At 34.6% G+C, this 21,168-nt stretch overlaps 1 protein-coding gene across 3 annotated transcripts in view; it reads right to left on the bottom strand.

The window, feature by feature from the left end:
- Nucleotides 1–2,200: 2,200 nt before the first annotated feature.
- bdl (borderless) overlaps nucleotides 2,201–21,168 on the bottom strand; it is a 40,118-nt gene continuing 21,150 nt past the window's right edge. Inside the window, exons 7-10 of one of the 3 annotated variants that reach the window (XM_088274012.1) lie at nucleotides 18,173–18,407; nucleotides 14,049–14,255; nucleotides 12,198–12,431; nucleotides 2,201–5,685 (exon numbers count right to left, since the gene is read on the bottom strand). In XM_088274012.1, the coding sequence (XP_088130138.1) occupies nucleotides 5,435–5,685; nucleotides 12,198–12,431; nucleotides 14,049–14,255; nucleotides 18,173–18,407 (927 nt within the window). In that variant the 3' untranslated portion in view covers nucleotides 2,201–5,434. Of the gene's footprint in view, nucleotides 5,686–12,197; nucleotides 12,432–14,048; nucleotides 14,256–18,136; nucleotides 18,408–21,168 lie in introns of all 3 variants that reach the window. The other 2 variants (XM_088274010.1, XM_088274011.1) reach the window with 2 other exon arrangements.

Below are 21,168 nucleotides of genomic sequence, written 5' to 3'. Positions count from 1 at the left end.
ATCCTTTTGTATAGATGTATAATAATATTGGGCAATGTTGATCTTGCTGAGTGCTGTAATTTGATAAAATTTGTCTGCATCTTACTTGGCCCTTACGTACATTCATTTTATATATACAGCAGTAACACACTGCAAAAATATTTGATTTAGAGTTTTTATCAAAATGGTTTTGTTATTTACTTAAATATCTGTTACTGTAAAAAAAAAACAAAAACAAAAACAAAAAACGATCCGCCGGATTGTAAAAATGTCAACTCATTTAAAACATTGCCTAATAAATGACATAGAATAGAATGGTGACCACACCTCAAAAGTTACATCCATTGGTGGATAGAAAACATCCTATAAAATAATATAACAAAAATGTTATCCAGAAGTTTGCTTTGGTGAAGAAGTCATTCAATTCGCAAACAAACTACAATTATTCAAGTATGGACTCATTATGACCATTAGACCTGTGTATCATTAGCACTTTTTCAGATGTTTCAAACCGCATCGCAACGTCCATCATCTAATGTAGTCTAGTGGACACTGCAATGTGGTAGAAAAAAATCCATAACAAGAATTGGTAATGGTGCACTGTATAATAAATCCATATAAATGCTATCAGCATCTAGAAGGCAGTGAAAAATGTAAGGAATTTAATAACGGTCTCATCCCAATAAGTGAGACATTTTATGGAGTGCTACGTAGCTGAAATGACAATTACCTTCAAGAACGAGATGACGCTGATCAAAAGAGACACCTACTTGATTTGTGACCACAAAAATAAAAGGTTTGTTATAACAATAAGTTACTTCTTTACATCTCACCAATAGATGTCTCAAGTGATTCAAGAACAATGTTTCTAAATTGGTTCATATATAAACTTCCAAGAATTTGAGTAGTGTGGTTTGTCAATAATGGGTAGAATTGGTGAATGTTACACGTGTGTAAAGTGATCACTTAAACCAGCCTATGACGGTCGTCAGCCCCGTAAATGCCCAGACTTCCATATTCTTCTTCAGCTTTGATGAGATGTCAAAAAACAATATGAAAATATTCCTGTAATTGGAGATAATCCAGATTTTGTGAACAAGTATTTGGACACACTCAAAATGTTACAATAAGTCCCCACTTTTCTTGGATACATTATAAGCAGTATTTTTTATATTGTTTGAAATGATAATGCAATTTTAAACCAAGTCAACTTATTTGGTTGTACTATTTCTCTCTCGTTGGCTGAAAAGTCTTGGTTTTTGCAGTTTCGCTATTCACAGACCTTTATAGGGTACATCACCCCTATCAATACTGAAAGACAGTTGATTAAAGTTTATTTAGACAAGTCAATCATTAAATTTATAAAGTCCTGCGCTCCAGATTGTAGGATATAAAAGAATATATTTAATGGGATTCAGGATGACCGAAGGAGCTCAGGATGAAAGACGTTACATCTAACTGGAGGAGAAGGGGGACTAGCATCAATGGTTAGGGCACTCGGGGTTGCATACCCCGATCTTGTACGAGTATTACTCTCTGATAATGTGTATGATTCTTTTAGCTCTAAATAATATTTTCCTGTAACAAACAATTACTCATTATGCAATATACTACTTCTTTTTCTTATTATAGGCCTTGCGGCCTGTTTTTAAGAGGGATTAGCCTCCTGCAATGTCGATTCCCAGCTATCGACCCATCTCTTTGGTGGTCTGCCCGGGAGTCGTCTACCATGGGGTTGGCCGTACAGTGCGATGTGGGGGAGTCTGTATGGTTCCATTCTCATCTCGACATCTTCGATCTCGCATATTTCCCTGATCCTGGCATTTCTGATTCTATCTCGATATACAACTTGTTTTTAAAAAATTGCGGCAATGCTTTTGTGCCACTATAATTATTTACCTGCAACAATTTGAGATGAACCACCACCGCCATAGTAACAACAATAGTAAGAGCACGGTCAATGATGACATTTGCCCTTGCTGCTTTAAATCAAAACAAGATACATATAGCAATTTTACCGGTCAAGTTCCAGGCCGGCCGATGATAAAAATTTAGAAACAGGTGTCATAAAGTTCCTTCCACCGTACCGTAAATTACTACACTCTTCCAATCAATCATCTGCAGTGCTTCGGAACTCTTGAACTTTCCATCACTTCACTAGAAATAAATAATACACAAGTTGGAAAGTTTTATTGAATAGAACATTAAATTAAATACACCATTTTATTATTAAAGCTAAACTTTATTTTATCACCGTTTACACATAACTATGCTATTAAGGCATCTTACATATAAATAATTATTTTTATAGTTTACTCCTAAAAAAATATATATAGTCAGTACATATTATAGCAGAACGGAATACAGAAGAATAAAAATATAATAAAACAAGTTCAAAATAACAAAGTTTTAATGAAGACAGTGCATATGCAAAAAAAAATATAACTGGCATTTTAAGCTGCCTTAAATGGTCAGTCTCATATGATAAAAATGTCTCTATCCATAAAAAGATGCTTAATCTTTGTTGAGGCATCTTATATATCCTGATAGGATTCAATTTAGTGTTTGGGTGCAATAAAAAAATAAATAAATACAATTGCAGCTAATTTCAACTCAAATCGGTATAATTATTGGAAGAACTGTTTTGAAATATTTACATAAAAAAGATAAGAATTTGATCCAGGTTTTTCACTTCAACTTGAATGTTTTACAAACCAAATAGGACATCTTACGAATCAAATTGGATGCTTAGCAAATCAAGTTGGGCGTTTTACAAAACAAATTGGATGTTATATTGTATTTTCTAAATAAGTTAGAATTTTTACAAATATATTCATATTAGTACTGCATAAACCGTCAGTGTAAATACCTGCCCATATCATTTTTTTCTTAATACTAGCAAGTGCATAAGTTGTCAAGTTGGCAAGCCTGCGTGTCGCGCTATCGTAGTCTGTCCCTGCGATGTGTACTCAAGTTTTCAAACAAGATTTTCAATACTACTTTATTTTAAACTTTTTTTATAAAATTAAATAAAACGTCAAATTTTTTTGTAACCATCCCATTTGATTTGTAATGTGTCTACAATTTGGTTCGTAAAATGTCTAATTTGCAGTGAAAAACCTATAAATCAATATTTACTTTTAATTTACTTAAAATATTTACGTATACAAAATTTATGTTTAAAAAAAAACATTTGAACAAGAGAAAACTACAATATTTAATAACTTATCAATAATCTAATTTTTTAGATATGTTCTCGAAATTATTGCCTTTTATAATATGTTTATATTAAGTTTAATAGTTATAATACTATAAGTAATACATAATTGACATAAACAACTTTTTTTTAATTAATAGGCTCCATTCTGAATGTTTTATCTACGAATGTCGGTAAATTTAGCTTAACTTCTATTGGAAAAAAAACTTGGTTACATTAAGCTCCTGACCATACGAATCGAAAGCCGATTTTACGAAGTCGGTATAAATAGAAGTCAAGAAGTAAAATCGAATTTATCTACGGTGTACTTATCTATACATAGATATAGCTTTTAAAGTGGAATCCCTAAATATCATGAAAGTAAGTAGAATTTATCCTGCAAACAATATTTTAATAACGCAATCAAATTTACATTATTTGAGTATGTGAGTATTATAACGAAGTAAGATTTAAAATATTGTTTATAATAATTCAATTTTTGTCTGAAATCATACATAAATTACACACATTTTTCTTCCACACAATATCTAAGAAAACATGAGTGTCCATGAAAATATATAGGCACAGTTTCAAACCTAAAAATAAAATTTAAAAAACTTTAAAAACATTACAATTGTAAACTAGGCAAATCACTTCATATCCTGTCTTTATTTATCTTTTTTTTTTAATATAAATTATAAGAATAATACAAATATGATTTTTAATGAAAAATAAAGTGTTCTTACCCAAGTATGGATTTGAAAGTAATATCATTGTTGAACTGTTAAAATTCTGCAAAATTTTACACCATACACAATATAATTTTATAATCCAAGCTCTTTTATAGTCAAGCTATTTTGTAGTCCAATCAATCCTACTATTACTAAAAAAAAACAGATTTTAATATGATTTCTTTAACACTCCTCTCTGTGCTTAGTAAGCTGGTATCAGCGCTCAGAATAGATTAGTTTGATGAGCTGGAACAGTTTATAATATAGCTCTTTAAAGTGCTCCAACCGCCATCTTGGATTAACCACCCTACTCTCGGCTTATTTTCTGAGTTAATTCTGTAAAAAAAAAATTTTTTTTTCTACAGAATTATGAAAACAATGTTTGTTATTCATACCTGATTTTTTTGCCATAATAGGTGCTCTTAGGACGGACCTGATGTACTTTTTCGTTAGCGTGTTCCCTCTCTCTGTCTCGCATTAAATATTTTTGGCACAGGGTTAGCGCAATGGTGCAAAAAAAGACGCATATCACGTACGCTCGTATGTGTAGGACGGTTAATACTAAAAAGAATCTTTAAAAAAACTTCACTTACTTCCAAGCATTGGACATAGCAGTCCGAGGTGAGCTACAGGTTATTAATGCTAATCGAGCTGTCAATAAATTCAGTCTACGAATTTATTTAATTAAAATTAATTCAGAAATTATGTTAGAAACTTGACTTGTTTGAAGTAAAATAATTTTTTGCCAATATTGGTAAGAAAATAAAGTTGATGTTCGTAAGACCAATCCTATTACTTTTCACTTGTATCATTTGGCACTGAGAAAAAGAAAATACAACATTTAAAAAAAATAGTTTTTCTTCGAAATAAATTTATGATTTTGAAAAGGAAAGAGTTTATGGAAGGTGAGTTAAAAATATATATGTATATGTATTCTAAAAAAGAAGAAAAAAAAAACAGTAAATATTCTTGGGGTTTTTTTTCCATGTAACGCGGCGGAACGGCGTTCTAGTACCTTTTAAAAATATATATCCGTAAGGATATATATTATTTAATTTTACAAAATCATTAGACGAAACAATGTTTGCGATTATGTAATTACAATCTTTATTTATATAATTTGTAAAAATGATAAAATATGGTATTCTAATGAATATTAAAATAATATTTGAAAATACATTTTTTTAAGTAAAAAGCTTGACATGAAGTGAGTTCCGGGACGTTATTTGTTAAAAAAAAAAAGCCCTGAGAATTCTAAAAAAAAAATGGGCGTGAAATGACAAGCGGCTCTCAGTGGAAATAGACGCTAAGTAAATTCTATTATTGCGAGTAAGGCCATTAATGAATATCATCAATGATTTGAGAGAGTGGTTCGGCTGTAGCACTAAGTCGCCGTTCAAAACAGCTGCAGACAAAGTGAAAACTGTCACCAAGACAAAGTTAGTAAAAAATGTATGTATGATTAATAGAAGGGTCGGTCTCACCAGCTGTTCTTGCGGTAATATAACGGAGTTTGCACATTTGGGGATCAGTTTTCCCCGTTGGCCTTGGCCTTGGCCTTGTTTTGAGGGGGCGGATGCGCGAGGCGGTGCCGGGAGAACCAGAAGAGCGCGCCGGCCAGCACGACCAGCACCACGCACGCCACGCCCGCCACGGCCGCGCGGATGCGCCCGTACGCCGGCACGTGGATGGACACCTTGCTGCTGAGCGCCTGGTAGTCGTTGGTCGACAGCCCCACCACCTGGAACTGGTACACCTCGTCTTCCTCCAAATCTTCGACTGAAAAAATAATTCATCCAAATTGAGACATTTTTCCATTTTTACTTTCATATTTTTTTTACAAAAATGTCAGTTAAATCTACCTAAAATGTGGTAACCACTTGTGGTACATTAGAGAGACAGCCTTTATGGACATTTAGAACATCATCTATTAAATTATTAAACGATAAAAAGACGAGATGTTAAAAATAAAGAGATAAAAGTAAAAATGACTAACCACAAAGTGCTTTAACAAAAAATTTCAGTGAGTGGTTATATACTAACATTACTTACCTTTTTTTTCAATATATATGAAAAAATGACTTACCAAAAAGCAAATGCTTTAAAAATTAAGAATGTTAAGAATATTTGTCTAATAAAAGAAACTTCACATAACGCAAGATCTAATCCAGGTCTGTCTAAACCAAATATGATCCCGAGCCAATCTTTATTTGTAACTAAATAGATTGCAGGGCTGCAGAAATAGATAAAAAAATAAAAATACAAACTAAATTATTTATTAATTTTTTTTTTTCGACCCGCATCCACATTTATGATTCTTAGAGGAATGCATCAAACAAACACGGTTATTATCTTGATCATTAATGTCACACATCCATGATTCTTAGAGGAATGCATCAAACTAACACAATTATTATCTTGACCATTAATGTCACACATCCATGATTCTTAGAGGAATGCATCAAACTAACACAATTATTATCTTGACCATTAATGTCACACATCCATGATTCTTAGAGGAATGCATCAAACTAACATAGTTATTATCTTGATCATTAATGTCACACATCCATGATTCTTAGAGGAATGCATCTAACTAACACAGTTATTATCTTGACCATTAATGTCACACATCCATGATTCTTAGAGGAATGCATCAAACTAACACAGTTATTATCTTGATCATTAATGTCACACATCCATGATTCTAAGAGGAATGCATCAAACTAACACAGTTATTATCTTGACCATTAATGTCACACATCCATGATTCTTAGAAGAATGCATCAAACTAACACAGTTATTATCTTGACCATTAATGTCACACATCCATGATTCTATAAAGAATCCATCAAACTAACACAGTTATTATCTTGATCATTAATGTCACACATCCATGATTCTATAAAGAATGCATCAAACTAACACAGTTATTATCTTGACCATTAATGTCATACATCCATGATTCTTAGAGGAATGCATCTAACTAACACAGTTATTATCTTGATCATTAATGTCACACATCCATGATTCTATAAAGAATCCATCAAACTAACACAGTTATTATCTTGATCATTAATGTCACACATCCATGATTCTATAAAGAATCCATCAAACTAACACAGTTATTATCTTGATCATTAATGTCACACATCCATGATTCTATAAAGAATCCATCAAACTAACACAGTTATTATCTTGATCATTAATGTCACACATCCATGATTCTTTGAAGAATCCATCAAACTAACACAGTTATTATCTTGACCATTAATGTCACACATCCATGATTCTATAAAGAATCCATCAAACTAACACAGTTATTATCTTGATCATTAATGTCACACATCCATGATTCTATAAAGAATCCATCAAACTAACACAGTTATTATCTTGACCATTAATGTCACACATCCATGATTCTTAGAAGAATGCATCAAACTAACACAGTTATTATCTTGACCATTTATGTCACACATCCATGATTCTAAGAGGAATTCATCAAACTAACACAGTTATTATCTTGACCATTAATGTCACACATCCACGATTCTTAGAGGAATGCATCTAACTAACACAGTTATTATATTGATCATTAATGTCACACATCCATGATTCTTAGAGGAATGCATCAAACTAACATAGTTATTATCTTGATCATTAATGTCACACATCCATGATTCTTTGAAGAATCCATCAAACTAACACAGTTATTATCTTGACCATTTATGTCACACATCCATGATTCTAAGAGGAATTCATCAAACTAACACAGTTATTATCTTGACCATTAATGTCACACATCCATGATTCTTAGAGGAATGCATCAAACTAACATAGTTATTATATTGATCATTAATGTCACACATCCATGATTCTTTGAAGAATCCATCAAACTAACACAGTTATTATCTTGATCATTAATGTCACACATCCATGATTCTTAGAGGAATGCATCAAACTAACACAGTTATTATCTTGATCATTAATGTCACACATCCATGATTCTTAGAGGAATTCATCAAACTAACACAGTTATTATCTTGATCATTAATGTCACACATCCATGATTCTTTGAAGAATCCATCAAACTAACACAGTTATTATCTTGATCATTAATGTCACACATCCATGATTCTTTGAAGAATCCATCAAACTAACACAGTTATTATCTTGACCATTAATGTCACACATCCATGATTCTTAGAGGAATTCATCAAACTAACACAGTTATTATCTTGATCATTAATGTCACACATCCATGATTCTTTGAAGAATCCATCAAACTAACACAGTTATTATCTTGATCATTAATGTCACACATCCATGATTCTTTGAAGAATCCATCTAACTAACACAGTTATTATCTTGATCATTAATGTCACACATCCATGATTCTTAGAGGAATGCATCAAACTAACACAATTATTATCTTGACCATTAATGTCACACATCCATGATTCTTAGAGGAATGCATCTAACTAACACAGTTATTATCTTGACCATTAATGTCACACATCCATGATTCTTAGAGGAATGCATCAAACTAACACAGTTATTATCTTGATCATTAATGTCACACATCCATGATTCTTTGAAGAATCCATCAAACTAACACAGTTATTATCTTGATCATTAATGTCACACATCCATGATTCTATAAAGAATCCATCAAACTAACACAGTTATTATCTTGATCATTAATGTCACACATCCATGATTCTATAAAGAATCCATCAAACTAACACAGTTATTATCTTGATCATTAATGTCACACATCCATGATTCTTTGAAGAATCCATCAAACTAACACAGTTATTATCTTGACCATTAATGTCACACATCCATGATTCTTAGAGGAATGCATCAAACTAACACAGTTATTATCTTGATCATTAATGTCACACATCCATGATTCTTTGAAGAATCCATCAAACTAACACAGTTATTATCTTGATCATTAATGTCACACATCCATGATTCTTTGAAGAATCCATCAAACTAACACAGTTATTATCTTGACCATTAATGTCACACATCCATGATTCTTAGAGGAATTCATCAAACTAACACAGTTATTATCTTGATCATTAATGTCACACATCCATGATTCTTTGAAGAATCCATCAAACTAACACAGTTATTATCTTGATCATTAATGTCAAACATCCATGATTCTTTGAAGAATCCATCAAACTAACACAGTTATTATCTTGACCATTAATGTCACACATCCATGATTCTTAGAGGAATTCATCAAACTAACACAGTTATTATCTTGACCATTAATGTCACACATCCATGATTCTTTGAAGAATCCATCAAACTAACACAGTTATTATCTTGACCATTAATGTCACACATCCATGATTCTTAGAGGAATGCATCAAACTAACACAGTTATTATCTTGATCATTAATGTCACACATCCATGATTCTTTGAAGAATCCATCAAACTAACACAGTTATTATCTTGATCATTAATGTCACACATCCATGATTCTTTGAAGAATCCATCAAACTAACACAGTTATTATCTTGACCATTAATGTCACACATCCATGATTCTTAGAGGAATTCATCAAACTAACACAGTTATTATCTTGATCATTAATGTCACACATCCATGATTCTTTGAAGAATCCATCTAACTAACACAGTTATTATCTTGATCATTAATGTCACACATCCATGATTCTTTGAAGAATCCATCAAACTAACACAGTTATTATCTTGACCATTAATGTCACACATCCATGATTCTTAGAGGAATTCATCAAACTAACACAGTTATTATCTTGACCATTAATGTAACACATCCATGATTCATAGAAGAATGCATCAAACTAACACAGTTATTATCTTGATCATTAATGTCACACATCCATGATTCTTTGAAGAATCCATCAAACTAACACAGTTATTATCTTGATCATTAATGTCACACATCCATGATTCTTTGAAGAATCCATCTAACTAACACAGTTATTATCTTGATCATTAATGTCACACATCCATGATTCTTAGAGGAATGCATCAAACTAACACAATTATTATCTTGACCATTAATGTCACACATCCATGATTCTTAGAGGAATGCATCTAACTAACACAGTTATTATCTTGACCATTAATGTCACACATCCATGATTCTTAGAGGAATGCATCAAACTAACACAGTTATTATCTTGATCATTAATGTCACACATCCATGATTCTTTGAAGAATGCATCTAACTAACACAGTTATTATCTTGATCATTAATGTCACACATCCATGATTCTATAAAGAATCCATCAAACTAACACAGTTATTATCTTGATCATTAATGTCACACATCCATGATTCTATAAAGAATCCATCAAACTAACACAGTTATTATCTTGATCATTAATGTCACACATCCATGATTCTTAGAGGAATGCATCAAACTAACACAGTTATTATCTTGATCATTAATGTCACACATCCATGATTCTATAAAGAATCCATCAAACTAACACAGTTATTATCTTGATCATTAATGTCACACATCCATGATTCTTTGAAGAATCCATCAAACTAACACAGTTATTATCTTGACCATTAATGTCACACATCCATGATTCTTAGAGGAATGCATCAAACTAACACAGTTATTATCTTGATCATTAATGTCACACATCCATGATTCTTTGAAGAATCCATCAAACTAACACAGTTATTATCTTGATCATTAATGTCACACATCCATGATTCTTTGAAGAATCCATCAAACTAACACAGTTATTATCTTGACCATTAATGTCACACATCCATGATTCTTAGAGGAATTCATCAAACTAACACAGTTATTATCTTGATCATTAATGTCACACATCCATGATTCTTTGAAGAATCCATCAAACTAACACAGTTATTATCTTGATCATTAATGTCACACATCCATGATTCTTTGAAGAATCCATCAAACTAACACAGTTATTATCTTGACCATTAATGTCACACATCCATGATTCTTAGAGGAATTCATCAAACTAACACAGTTATTATCTTGACCATTAATGTAACACATCCATGATTCATAGAGGAATGCATCAAACTAACACAGTTATTATCTTGATCATTAATGTCACACATCCATGATTCTTTGAAGAATCCATCAAACTAACACAGTTATTATCTTGATCATTAATGTCACACATCCATGATTCTTTGAAGAATCCATCTAACTAACACAGTTATTATCTTGATCATTAATGTCACACATCCATGATTCTTAGAGGAATGCATCAAACTAACACAATTATTATCTTGACCATTAATGTCACACATCCATGATTCTTAGAGGAATGCATCTAACTAACACAGTTATTATCTTGACCATTAATGTCACACATCCATGATTCTTAGAAGAATGCATCTAACTAACACAGTTATTATCTTGATCATTAATGTCACACATCCATGATTCTATAAAGAATCCATCAAACTAACACAGTTATTATCTTGATCATTAATGTCACACATCCATGATTCTATAAAGAATCCATCAAACTAACACAGTTATTATCTTGATCATTAATGTCACACATCCATGATTCTTAGAGGAATGCATCTAACTAACACAGTTATTATCTTGACCATTAATGTCACACATCCATGATTCTTAGAGGAATGCATCAAACTAGCACAGTTATTATCTTGACCATTAAAGTCACACATCCATGATATTTAGAGGAATGCATCAAACTAACACAGTTATTATCTTGATCATTAATGTCATGAAGTAATCAAATAAATATTATTATGAAATTCGACTCTCTGGAAACCTAACCTGGGACCTTAATCACATTGCCTTCATCGCACAGGCACCTTTGAAGGAAATGTACACAATACAGTTTTTAATTTAGAATGAGGCGTGAACAAGGCACATTTAATTCACCCTTCGAGATCATTTAGTTTGCACTGTTCAGATCAATCAGAACCTATAATCTGAAGGTGTCAAACGTGTACTTAATCAGAGGGCATGTATGACTAGATATGTGGATTTGAAGGAAGCTAGGAGTGTATGTCAGGACAGAAGAGTGTGGCGTTCCATCCTCTCCGCCTACCCCTGTGGAGAAACGGTGTGATGGTAGTAGCAGTAAAACACAGTTCTCCCAAGAAATGTCAGTTTAAAAATTTAATCTACGTGGAATGCACATTCCTAGAATGTGGTAACCAATAAACATTATAGAGACAGCCTTTATGGGCATTTAGAACATCTTTAAAATTATATAGACCGCAGAGGGTTGAAGGAGTGGTCTTACTGAGGTAGTAGTTGTTGTTGGTCTCGGCGGTCCCGAGCAGGAACTCCTCGCTGCCGCGGGACCAGCGCACGATGTAGACGCGCAGCAGGTCGCGCCCGTGCAGCGGCGGCAACCATTCCACCAGGTAGCCCTCAGTGGTGAGCCGCACGCCCAGCTCCCGCGGGGGCCCCATCTGCGCGCTGGACCCCGACCCCTGCGGGCGGCTGCTGGAGCCCGACTCCTCCTCATTGCGACCTGGGACCAATGCACAAATCACATATTCAGCCTTCTTCTTGTGTCCAGTATTGAACAATGGCCTCCCTCTTGGACTTCCACAGTTCTCTGCTGGACGCAACTCTCTTGCCACTGTTTTAATGTCATCGAACCATCTTGTCTGGGGCCTACCCACGCTTCTGCATCCTGTTCTGAGCCTCCAGTCAAGCACTAATTTTAATGAACTTAAATATGGAATACATATGTGCATATTTTACATCACACAGTATACAATACTGGTAAGTCTTCATAATGCCCTTTCAAATATCGCTCACTCCTTTCAAGAACGTCATAAATCAAAAATCAACAATTTTCAGCTGTGCATGTTTTCGGAATGCCCTGAAAATGTACTATATACCAGCAAAAGAGGCATATTTTTAACTTAATATTTACCCGCTACACGGCAGAAAGGGTTGTTTTTGCATTTTGAAGAAAAGGTTTTGTTTAATTATTTTTTTAAATTTACTAAAAAAAATTAAATGGAGAAAAAACCTTCAGGTTTTATCTTAAAAGATCTGTTGCTCAGTAAAAAGTTTAATAAGTGGCTTGATATTTATTTTTGATAAATTATATTATATTTTTAAACTTTAAAAACGTTCTCCTTAAAAATCAAGTTTTTTGATATATGACGTTCTTGAAAGGAGTGAGGGATATGTTTACCCTTGGGTCTGTTTTTATGCGGATCTTTTTTATGCGATTTTGAAGTTGATTTAGATAGATTTGATTTTCAAATGTAATGGTATTTATTATTTTTGTATGTAGTTCAAGTCTTTTTTATGCAAATTCGCATAAAAGAAATCTAAAATTTAGACTAGTGCGGCTTACAACCGTTAAAGTGTGATTGTGTCAGCACACAACTACTAGCACAAAGTTAAGCTCAAATCTAACATCGTATTCAAGAGATGATTTATTAGAAAAAAAAAACAGAAAAAGCACTTGTAATTTGGATTGAAGATTTATCTCAAAAACGATTTCCCATGTGTGGATATTTAACTAAGGAAAAACTCGATTTTTGGTACATTCTTTCATTTTGATTTGAAGTTATGCGGTTTTAAAAATAATGGAACATATCCCCGAGTTTTGTATGTACTTCAAGACTTTTTTATACGAATTTTTTGTATGCGACTCTTTGTGGAACGTATCTATCGCATAAAGAGACCCAAGTGTATATACAAAAAATATATTGTTGTAAGGTTAACTTTTATAAATATGTTACGGCCTACCTGTAACAGCTATACTATACCGCTGTCCAAACTCAAAACACAGCTTACTGTCCTTTAGGACATTTTTTTGTAGTACATTTACAGTACAGTAGCATCTACTTAGTCCAAAAATGCAAAAAAACGTACTACAAAACAAATGTCCCTTACTGTGTTTTAAGTTTGGACAGCCGTATACCTCCTGATACTAAAATGGTTAAACGGGAAATAAATTTTTATCAGGTGTAATAATTGTCATTGAAAAAGGTCTTAAATTACAATAAATATATCCTAGAATTGCATCACATTTGGCTCTCAACTTTTTATTTAATCGTTGTAATGTGTGTGTAAGGCAAGATTTAAAGGTGATTGAGTAATTTGAGGAGTGCATATAATTTACCTTTGGTCCACACTCGGATGGATTTGCTGAACATGCCCTCCCCGAAGCGGTCGGGACTGAACACCATGAACTCGTATTCCCTGCCCGGACTCAGGTGGCCGATGGTGGCCTCCGTGGTGCGGCCCGAGGACACGCGGATGGTCCTCCACTCCGACACATCCACGGGCCGGTACCACACCTGGTACTCCAGCATCGGCCGCTCATTGTCTGGAGGAAATTCACTTCTATTAGCAACCAAATGCGAATAGGAACATGTCACGAATAATTGTCAAACTATGAAAAAGAGTTGTAAAACAATACAGATGATAATAAGCCTAATTTCATTCCAACAGGAAAAAAATATACACATAATATAATTGTGGAGGCCATGCACCGCGCGGGCGGACCGCACGTGTAGAGGCATTATGGTAGGGACTGACCGGAGCCATTTCTTAGTAACGTAACACATTACGATGCGAGCATTCAGGCAGTCAGTACAGCGAGCTAAGCTGCTCGCCGCTCATTCCGAATGCCCCATCCGAAGTCGAATGCAATTTTTGGTCAGAACCAGGGTTGCCAATCTGTGGGGAATCTTTTGCAAGTTGCAAAGATTCATACTGATTTTAGGTTATTGATTCTATACAAATTTAATACAGATTTCTAGATTGTAATTCAGATTTTTTTCACAAGGCCACAAGCGAGCAGTTGTGTTCTAAACGAGCACTGATCGCGGTCAGTCAGCAATGTCGTAATGTAACATGCTCGCCGCGAGCGATGTTACGACGTTACGTTACGACGAAATGCTCCGGTCAGTTTCCACCATTAGAGGGCATATTGGTTTTTGCAGAATTTGATAATGCAACTTTGTAATATACATTATACGCATGGGACAAATGGAGTACATTTGTTCCGAGAATGCGGACTTTGGTTCTTCAGGTCATCAAGACAATGGAACAATGCGTTCCCGAACCATATAAAAGGGGTATAGCAGCCCATGTACGACATCTCATTCCTCCGCCGGGAGCGCGACCGGCGATATCTCATTCCTCGTGACTAGGACATCTCATTCCTCTGCCAGGAGCTATATGCTGCCTTAATGGACTGTGCGATAAAATTTATAAAATATATCGATTTTAACAAAAAAATGGTTACAAAGAATTAGTGTAGTGATAGTTAAGTACATAAGTGTTAGGTAAGTTAGTATAAGTAGGTAAACTCATATTCTATGTAAGCTCACAATTAAATCATAAAATCATATTCATGTTTTAATTCCTTCGATCTCAAATCAGCAATGAAGGAAGTTGCGAAGGATAGATCAGACGTCGTATTGCCATCGCCAAAAGTGCCATGTCTAAGCTAGACAAAATCTGGAAAGACCGGGGTGTGAGTAACAACACCAAGATAAAGCTTGTCAGGAGTTTGGTCCACTCCATTTTTCTCTATGCTACTGAAACATGGACCATAAAAGCAGCAGAAAGGAGAAAATTGACGCTTTCAAAATGTGGTGTTGGAGGCGCATGCTCCGAATTCCATGAACAGCTAGAGGCACCAATGAGTCCATTCGTTAGGAGTCACACTTGGATTTCTTGACTCTGGCCAATGTCTGTACACGGCAGATTCTTCAGTTCTTTGGACTCGTTGTGCATGGCAATGAGGATAATGAGTTATGAGGCAATGGTTATGATCAATAGCCTGGAGGGAAAGAGAGTGAGAGGAAGATCCCCACACGTTGGACCGATCAAGTTAAGGCAGCAGAAGGCACCTCGCTGGTTGGAGGGCCAGGTGCAGCGCAGTCAAGGAATAACTGGAGAAGAGTCAATGCTTCCACAAGGGTCACAACCCTCAGTTATGAGGAATAAGATAGAGAAGAGAAGAAAATCATTTACCTTAGTAACTTCATTGCTAACTTAGAATCATTAAGTTGTTAAAAATCATGCCCATAACGAGATGGCGAATGTTGTTGCCTAGAATTTTCACTCACGATTAACATGTGAATGGGGAAGACGAAACAAACTAATGTTTAATGTTTCCAAGTGTTCGATCACGTCTTTCACTAGGGCCCAAAAAACATTATTTTATCGCTACAAAATGAACGACCAAAATCTGATGCGAGCATCGAATGTTAGGGATCTGGGCGTTAGATTTGTGAGCACCCTGACATTTCACGATCATATAGAGGCAGTCAGTAGTAATGCATTGAAAATGCTAGGATTTGTTCTGCGTACTGCCAGGGTTTTCGAAAATACCCGCGTGCTGAGAACTCTTTATAACTCCTTGGTGCGAAGTAGACTCGAGAGTGGCTCGATGATTTGGGGGCCACACGAGCTTAAGTACTCTCTTATGGTAGAGAAAGTCCAAAAGAAGTTTTTGAGGTATCTCTACATGAGAGAGTACGGCTATTATCCTTGGCTCTACCCGACCCAGTTTCTCCAGGGTATGCTTGGCTACAATAGTTTAGAGACTAGAAGGAATGTGTATTTGATTACGCATTTTTATCGATTGTTGCGCGGTATGATCGATAATCCTGAAATTATCCAGAGCATTGGTCTGAATGTTCCCGATAGTTACCTAAGACAGCGTCGGCATAGATTGTTTCACATTCCTATACACAGGACCAACCTGCCGATGGTTATGCCTGTAGGAAGAGCTACCGCTATGTTGAACAATATCACATTGGATATTGATCTGTTCCATGTGTCCGAAGGAATTTTCCGAAGCGAGATTCTTCTACACATTTAACAAGAGTCTTCTTACGTAATTTTTAATTTGTTTTTTTAATGTATACGCCTTAAATGTTTGTTTGTAATGTATATATTAATTATTAAATAAATTGAATTGAAATTGAATTGAATTGAATTATAATTACTTTGAACATAAAGAATAAATCCACTCACGAGTAGGCGTGGGTTATAAAACTTACAAAGTTAAAGCCTAAGAAGAGCCGTGATAAGCGGTAGCTAGATTTCAGAGTCACTTGGAAGTTAGGCAATTCAAAGATTTGGTTAATCCTTCCCTTGTATTATGGTGCTAAAAACTTCCCCGTGCACCGGTGATATGTATTTTATACACCATAGGAAAATGTGGTTTAAAAACGGGAAAAATGTGAATATTCCTAAATGATGCTTTTACTGACCTTAGTTAAATTTAAAATGTTACAATTTTGTAATGTTAGCTCTGGTAAGTATCTAAAAAAGGGGAAAAATACATCTCAAGTACCGCAATAGCTGGCGAAGCGACACGACCGTCGCGTAAGACGATCTGCGCACTACTAACGCAGTCAACACGTTACCACGTGCACGTATAGATACACAAAGCACGCCACGCGGCGCACACACAGAAACATTTGTGTATTGGTGATTTTATCCCCGATTTTTCCACAAATTATTTATTTCCGTTGCTGCAAATGAATAACTTTAAATTATAATACTTTCATGTAATACACAATTATACTACAGAGGAATAAAAAAAATCTGAGTCCGTATCTATTATATTTTATATTGATATTCCCATTTTAAAAGTAGAGTCGTAGTAACATGAAACATTATTATTTATCATTAGAATCCTTACTGTCCAATCCTTAAACTCCTTTTTTTTCATTGCCCTCCTTATTATCATCTTTTGTAATTTATGTTTTTTAAATGTTAATTTGTAATTTATGTTTTTTTTTAATATTCAAGTACTATCTACGCTCTGATTGCAAACAGCTATATATGGTATCAAACGTTTTGATCAATATCACTAGTCTTTTTTTGGTTGCTTGGAAGATATTGCTGTTTAGCAATAAGCCCGCCAATGTACTTATTTATTTTCTGTACATGAAGTTTAAATAAATCAATAAAATACATATCACCGGGAGGGGAAGGTTAAACATAAAGAGTAAATCCACTCGCAAATAGGTATGGGCTATAAAACATTAATACAGTAAATTAAAACTACTTTGCCCCCATGCTTGGTTGTTAGGTATTTCAAAGATTTGGTTAAATAAACAATCTGTTATCTCGGTCGTGAAATTGGTGCACAAGCATAATAATGACTTAGTGATGGATTAGTTGAGTGCGGATAAGAAACACAAATCCAGCGCTGGCAGGGAGCTAGTAGTATCTACTCACTGGAGCCGTCGGAGGGATAAGAAAGGATTTGCCTACTGGTAGCGGGCACCCAGCGCAGCGTGACGGCGTGCGCGGCGGGGCTGGCGCTCAGGTTGTAGGGTGCGCGCGGCGGCACGTTCTCGATCATGAGCTCCGTCTCGGCCGTGACGGCGGCCGCTTCGTTGCTGGCCGAGCACTGGTACAGGCCGCGGTCTGCCTCCTCGATGGCCTCGATGCTCAGGTTGCCGCCCAGCAGCTGGTGGCGCCCCTCCGGCAGGGCGCCGCCGTCCTTCTGGGTAACATTCCGCAGACTATACACACCCACACTGACTACTGACTGCTAACTGAACACATCTACCAATGTGACATGTAGTGCCAAGTGTAGAACATTTCATCACTCCTTTCTACAATGTCTTATATCAAAAAATTTGATTTTTCAGGAGATTGTTTTTAAAGTTTAAAAATAAAATGAAATGTTTTAAAAATAAATATCAAGCCACTCATTAAACTTTTTACTGTGCAGCAGATTTTTTGAGTTAAAACCGGAATGTTTTTTCTCCATTTGAAAAATATTTAATATATTTAAAAAAAAATTATTAAACAATATCTTTTCTTCAAAATGCAACAACAACACTTTCTGCCCTGTAGCGGGTAAATATTAAGTTAAAAATATGCCACTTTTGCTAGGATATAGTTCATTTTCTGGGCATTTCGAAAACATGTGCAACTGAAAATTGACGATTTTTGATATATGACATTGAAAGGAGTGAGCGAGATATCTAACGCTTTGATTGGTTACAACAACGGCTGTGGGTAAAGTGATCGTACCAACTCGCATCCAGCGTACCTTGCTGTTGCGAGTCCGATGGCATGGAATGCTCTTCCACTAGTAGTTAGAAACAGTGAGAGTGAGATGATCTTTAGAAAAAAAATATCAAATATAAAAATGCATTTGTTTACTAAATCATTTCCACAATCTCCTTTTCCACAATTCAATAAAAGTGAAGCCCCCTGGAGGTAGTATGTTACGAAAATTGCGCTATAAAATTACTTTTTATATTTATCAACTTGACATCAATTATTGAAGCTTGAGAGGAATGTACACTACGTAAAAGTAAATATATTTATCCAAGAAATACTCAGAAGTATGCACAGCGTTCCATACGCATTGCGGTCCAACCAATGTATTGTAATAATAATAATCGTTACCTCATACTTTTATTATATAATAACAGTAACATAATTACGTTACTTTTATTAGTAATAACAAGGGTAAGCGAAGGTGCAGAACCCATATTCGTACAATCTGTAATTTAAACGGAGTAACTTGTGTAAAGATATGTATGTAAAGAAATGTATTCCTTTAATTTTTTAATTTCAAAAGTGTTCCGCCGATAAAACAGAGTGCTACAGAGAAAAACCAAAGGTGACATTTACTTGTGTAAAGATATGTATATAAAAAAGAAATGTATTCCTTTCATTTTTGAATTTCAAAAGTGTTCCGCCGATAAAACAGAGTGCTACAGAGAAAAACCAAAGGCGACATTTACTTGTGGAAAGATTTGTATGCAAAGAAATGTATTCCTTTAATTTTTGAATTTCAAAAGTGTTCCGCCGATAAAACAGAGTGCGACAGAGAAAAACCAAGATGGTGGCGTTGTCAGTTTTTAGAAAGGCTTAAAGCCGATAATTGAAACTTGAGAGAAATGGAAACAGTAAAAAGTAAGGAATAACATCTCATTCAGACATATATCAATAAAATATTTTTAGTGTGTCCAAATACTTGTTCACAAATCTGGATTATCTCCAAATTATTTTTAGTTAGTAATTAGTTATTTTTCATATTATTTTTTGACATATCAACATAGATAGAAGAAGAATATGGAAGTCTGGGCATTTACGGGGCTTGCGACCGTCATAGGCTGGTTTAAGTGATCACTTTACACACGTGTAACATTCTACCCTTGATAGACAACCACACTACTCAAATTCATGGAAGTTCTATATCATAAATGATCACAATTTCGAAACATTGTACTTGAATCACTAGAATTTTACTAGAGACATCTATTGGTGAGATGAAACAAGCTTTTTATTGAGCAGAAACTCTTTTATTTGTAAGTGAGGTCGGAATCCTGGATTATAATCACATACATGAGAAACGCTAGAAAACATCTTTTTCATTTTATTATTTAAGCTCATAATTTGACCAGATAATTTATTTACAACATTTTGAGTGTGTCCAAAGACTTGTTAACAAATAGATCTAGAAATTATCTCCAATCATAGGAGTTATTTTTCATATTATTTTACCATGCCGTAAATGTGCAGACTTCCATATTCTTCTTCATCTATGTTGAAATGTCAAAAAATTATATTCATACATACAAAAAAAATTATCCGCCTCCGTAGTGTAATGGTCAGCACGCTTGGCTACCGTTCTGGAGGACTCGGGTTCGATTCCCAAAGAGGGGTCTAATAAATATAAGTGATTTTTTCACCCTAATATTTATTCAATATTACCCTGGACTGGTACCTGAAGCGGAGGGCTGATCAACTTACCTTCGTGTGTTAACAATCAAGATAACACTGCGTTTATATGATGCAGTGCCCTATGCACTATTAGGGTGCGGATAAGGGTTCGAATGAATGAAAATTAAAAGTATTGTGTGATTTGAATATAGATGTGCTGAATGGGATGGTTTTCCTTTTCGGAATGAACAGGTATATAGTTTACTTATTTATTTTTTTACAAAAATGTTAATAATATTAGTATATAACCACTCACCGAGATTGTTTAACCTCGGCTCGTAACGCATGTCTGTGTTGAAATCTTTAACGCATGTTGGTCTTCGGGTCGACCAAAAATCGCATGTGTTAGGCATTTTGTGTGGTTTTGAGTGTGTAAATGGTGCTATGGTGGTGAAGGGTGGTATTATTTATTGATTTGGCGTTTAATTTGTCACAATATAATTTTTGTTATAAATAAGTTAATTATATAAATAAGTTAATTAAGTTATAAATAACAATCGTCACAATATAATTTTTTATGT

The sequence above is a fragment of the Brachycentrus maculatus genome, unplaced genomic scaffold (assembly GCF_059751285.1).
Source record: "Brachycentrus maculatus isolate JH-2025_06_01 unplaced genomic scaffold, ASM5975128v1 h1tg000624l, whole genome shotgun sequence".
Taxonomy (NCBI): Eukaryota; Metazoa; Arthropoda; class Insecta; order Trichoptera; family Brachycentridae; genus Brachycentrus; species Brachycentrus maculatus.
The sequence above is the reverse complement of the archived record's forward strand: the minus strand, read 5'-3'. Positions and strand labels throughout refer to the sequence as shown.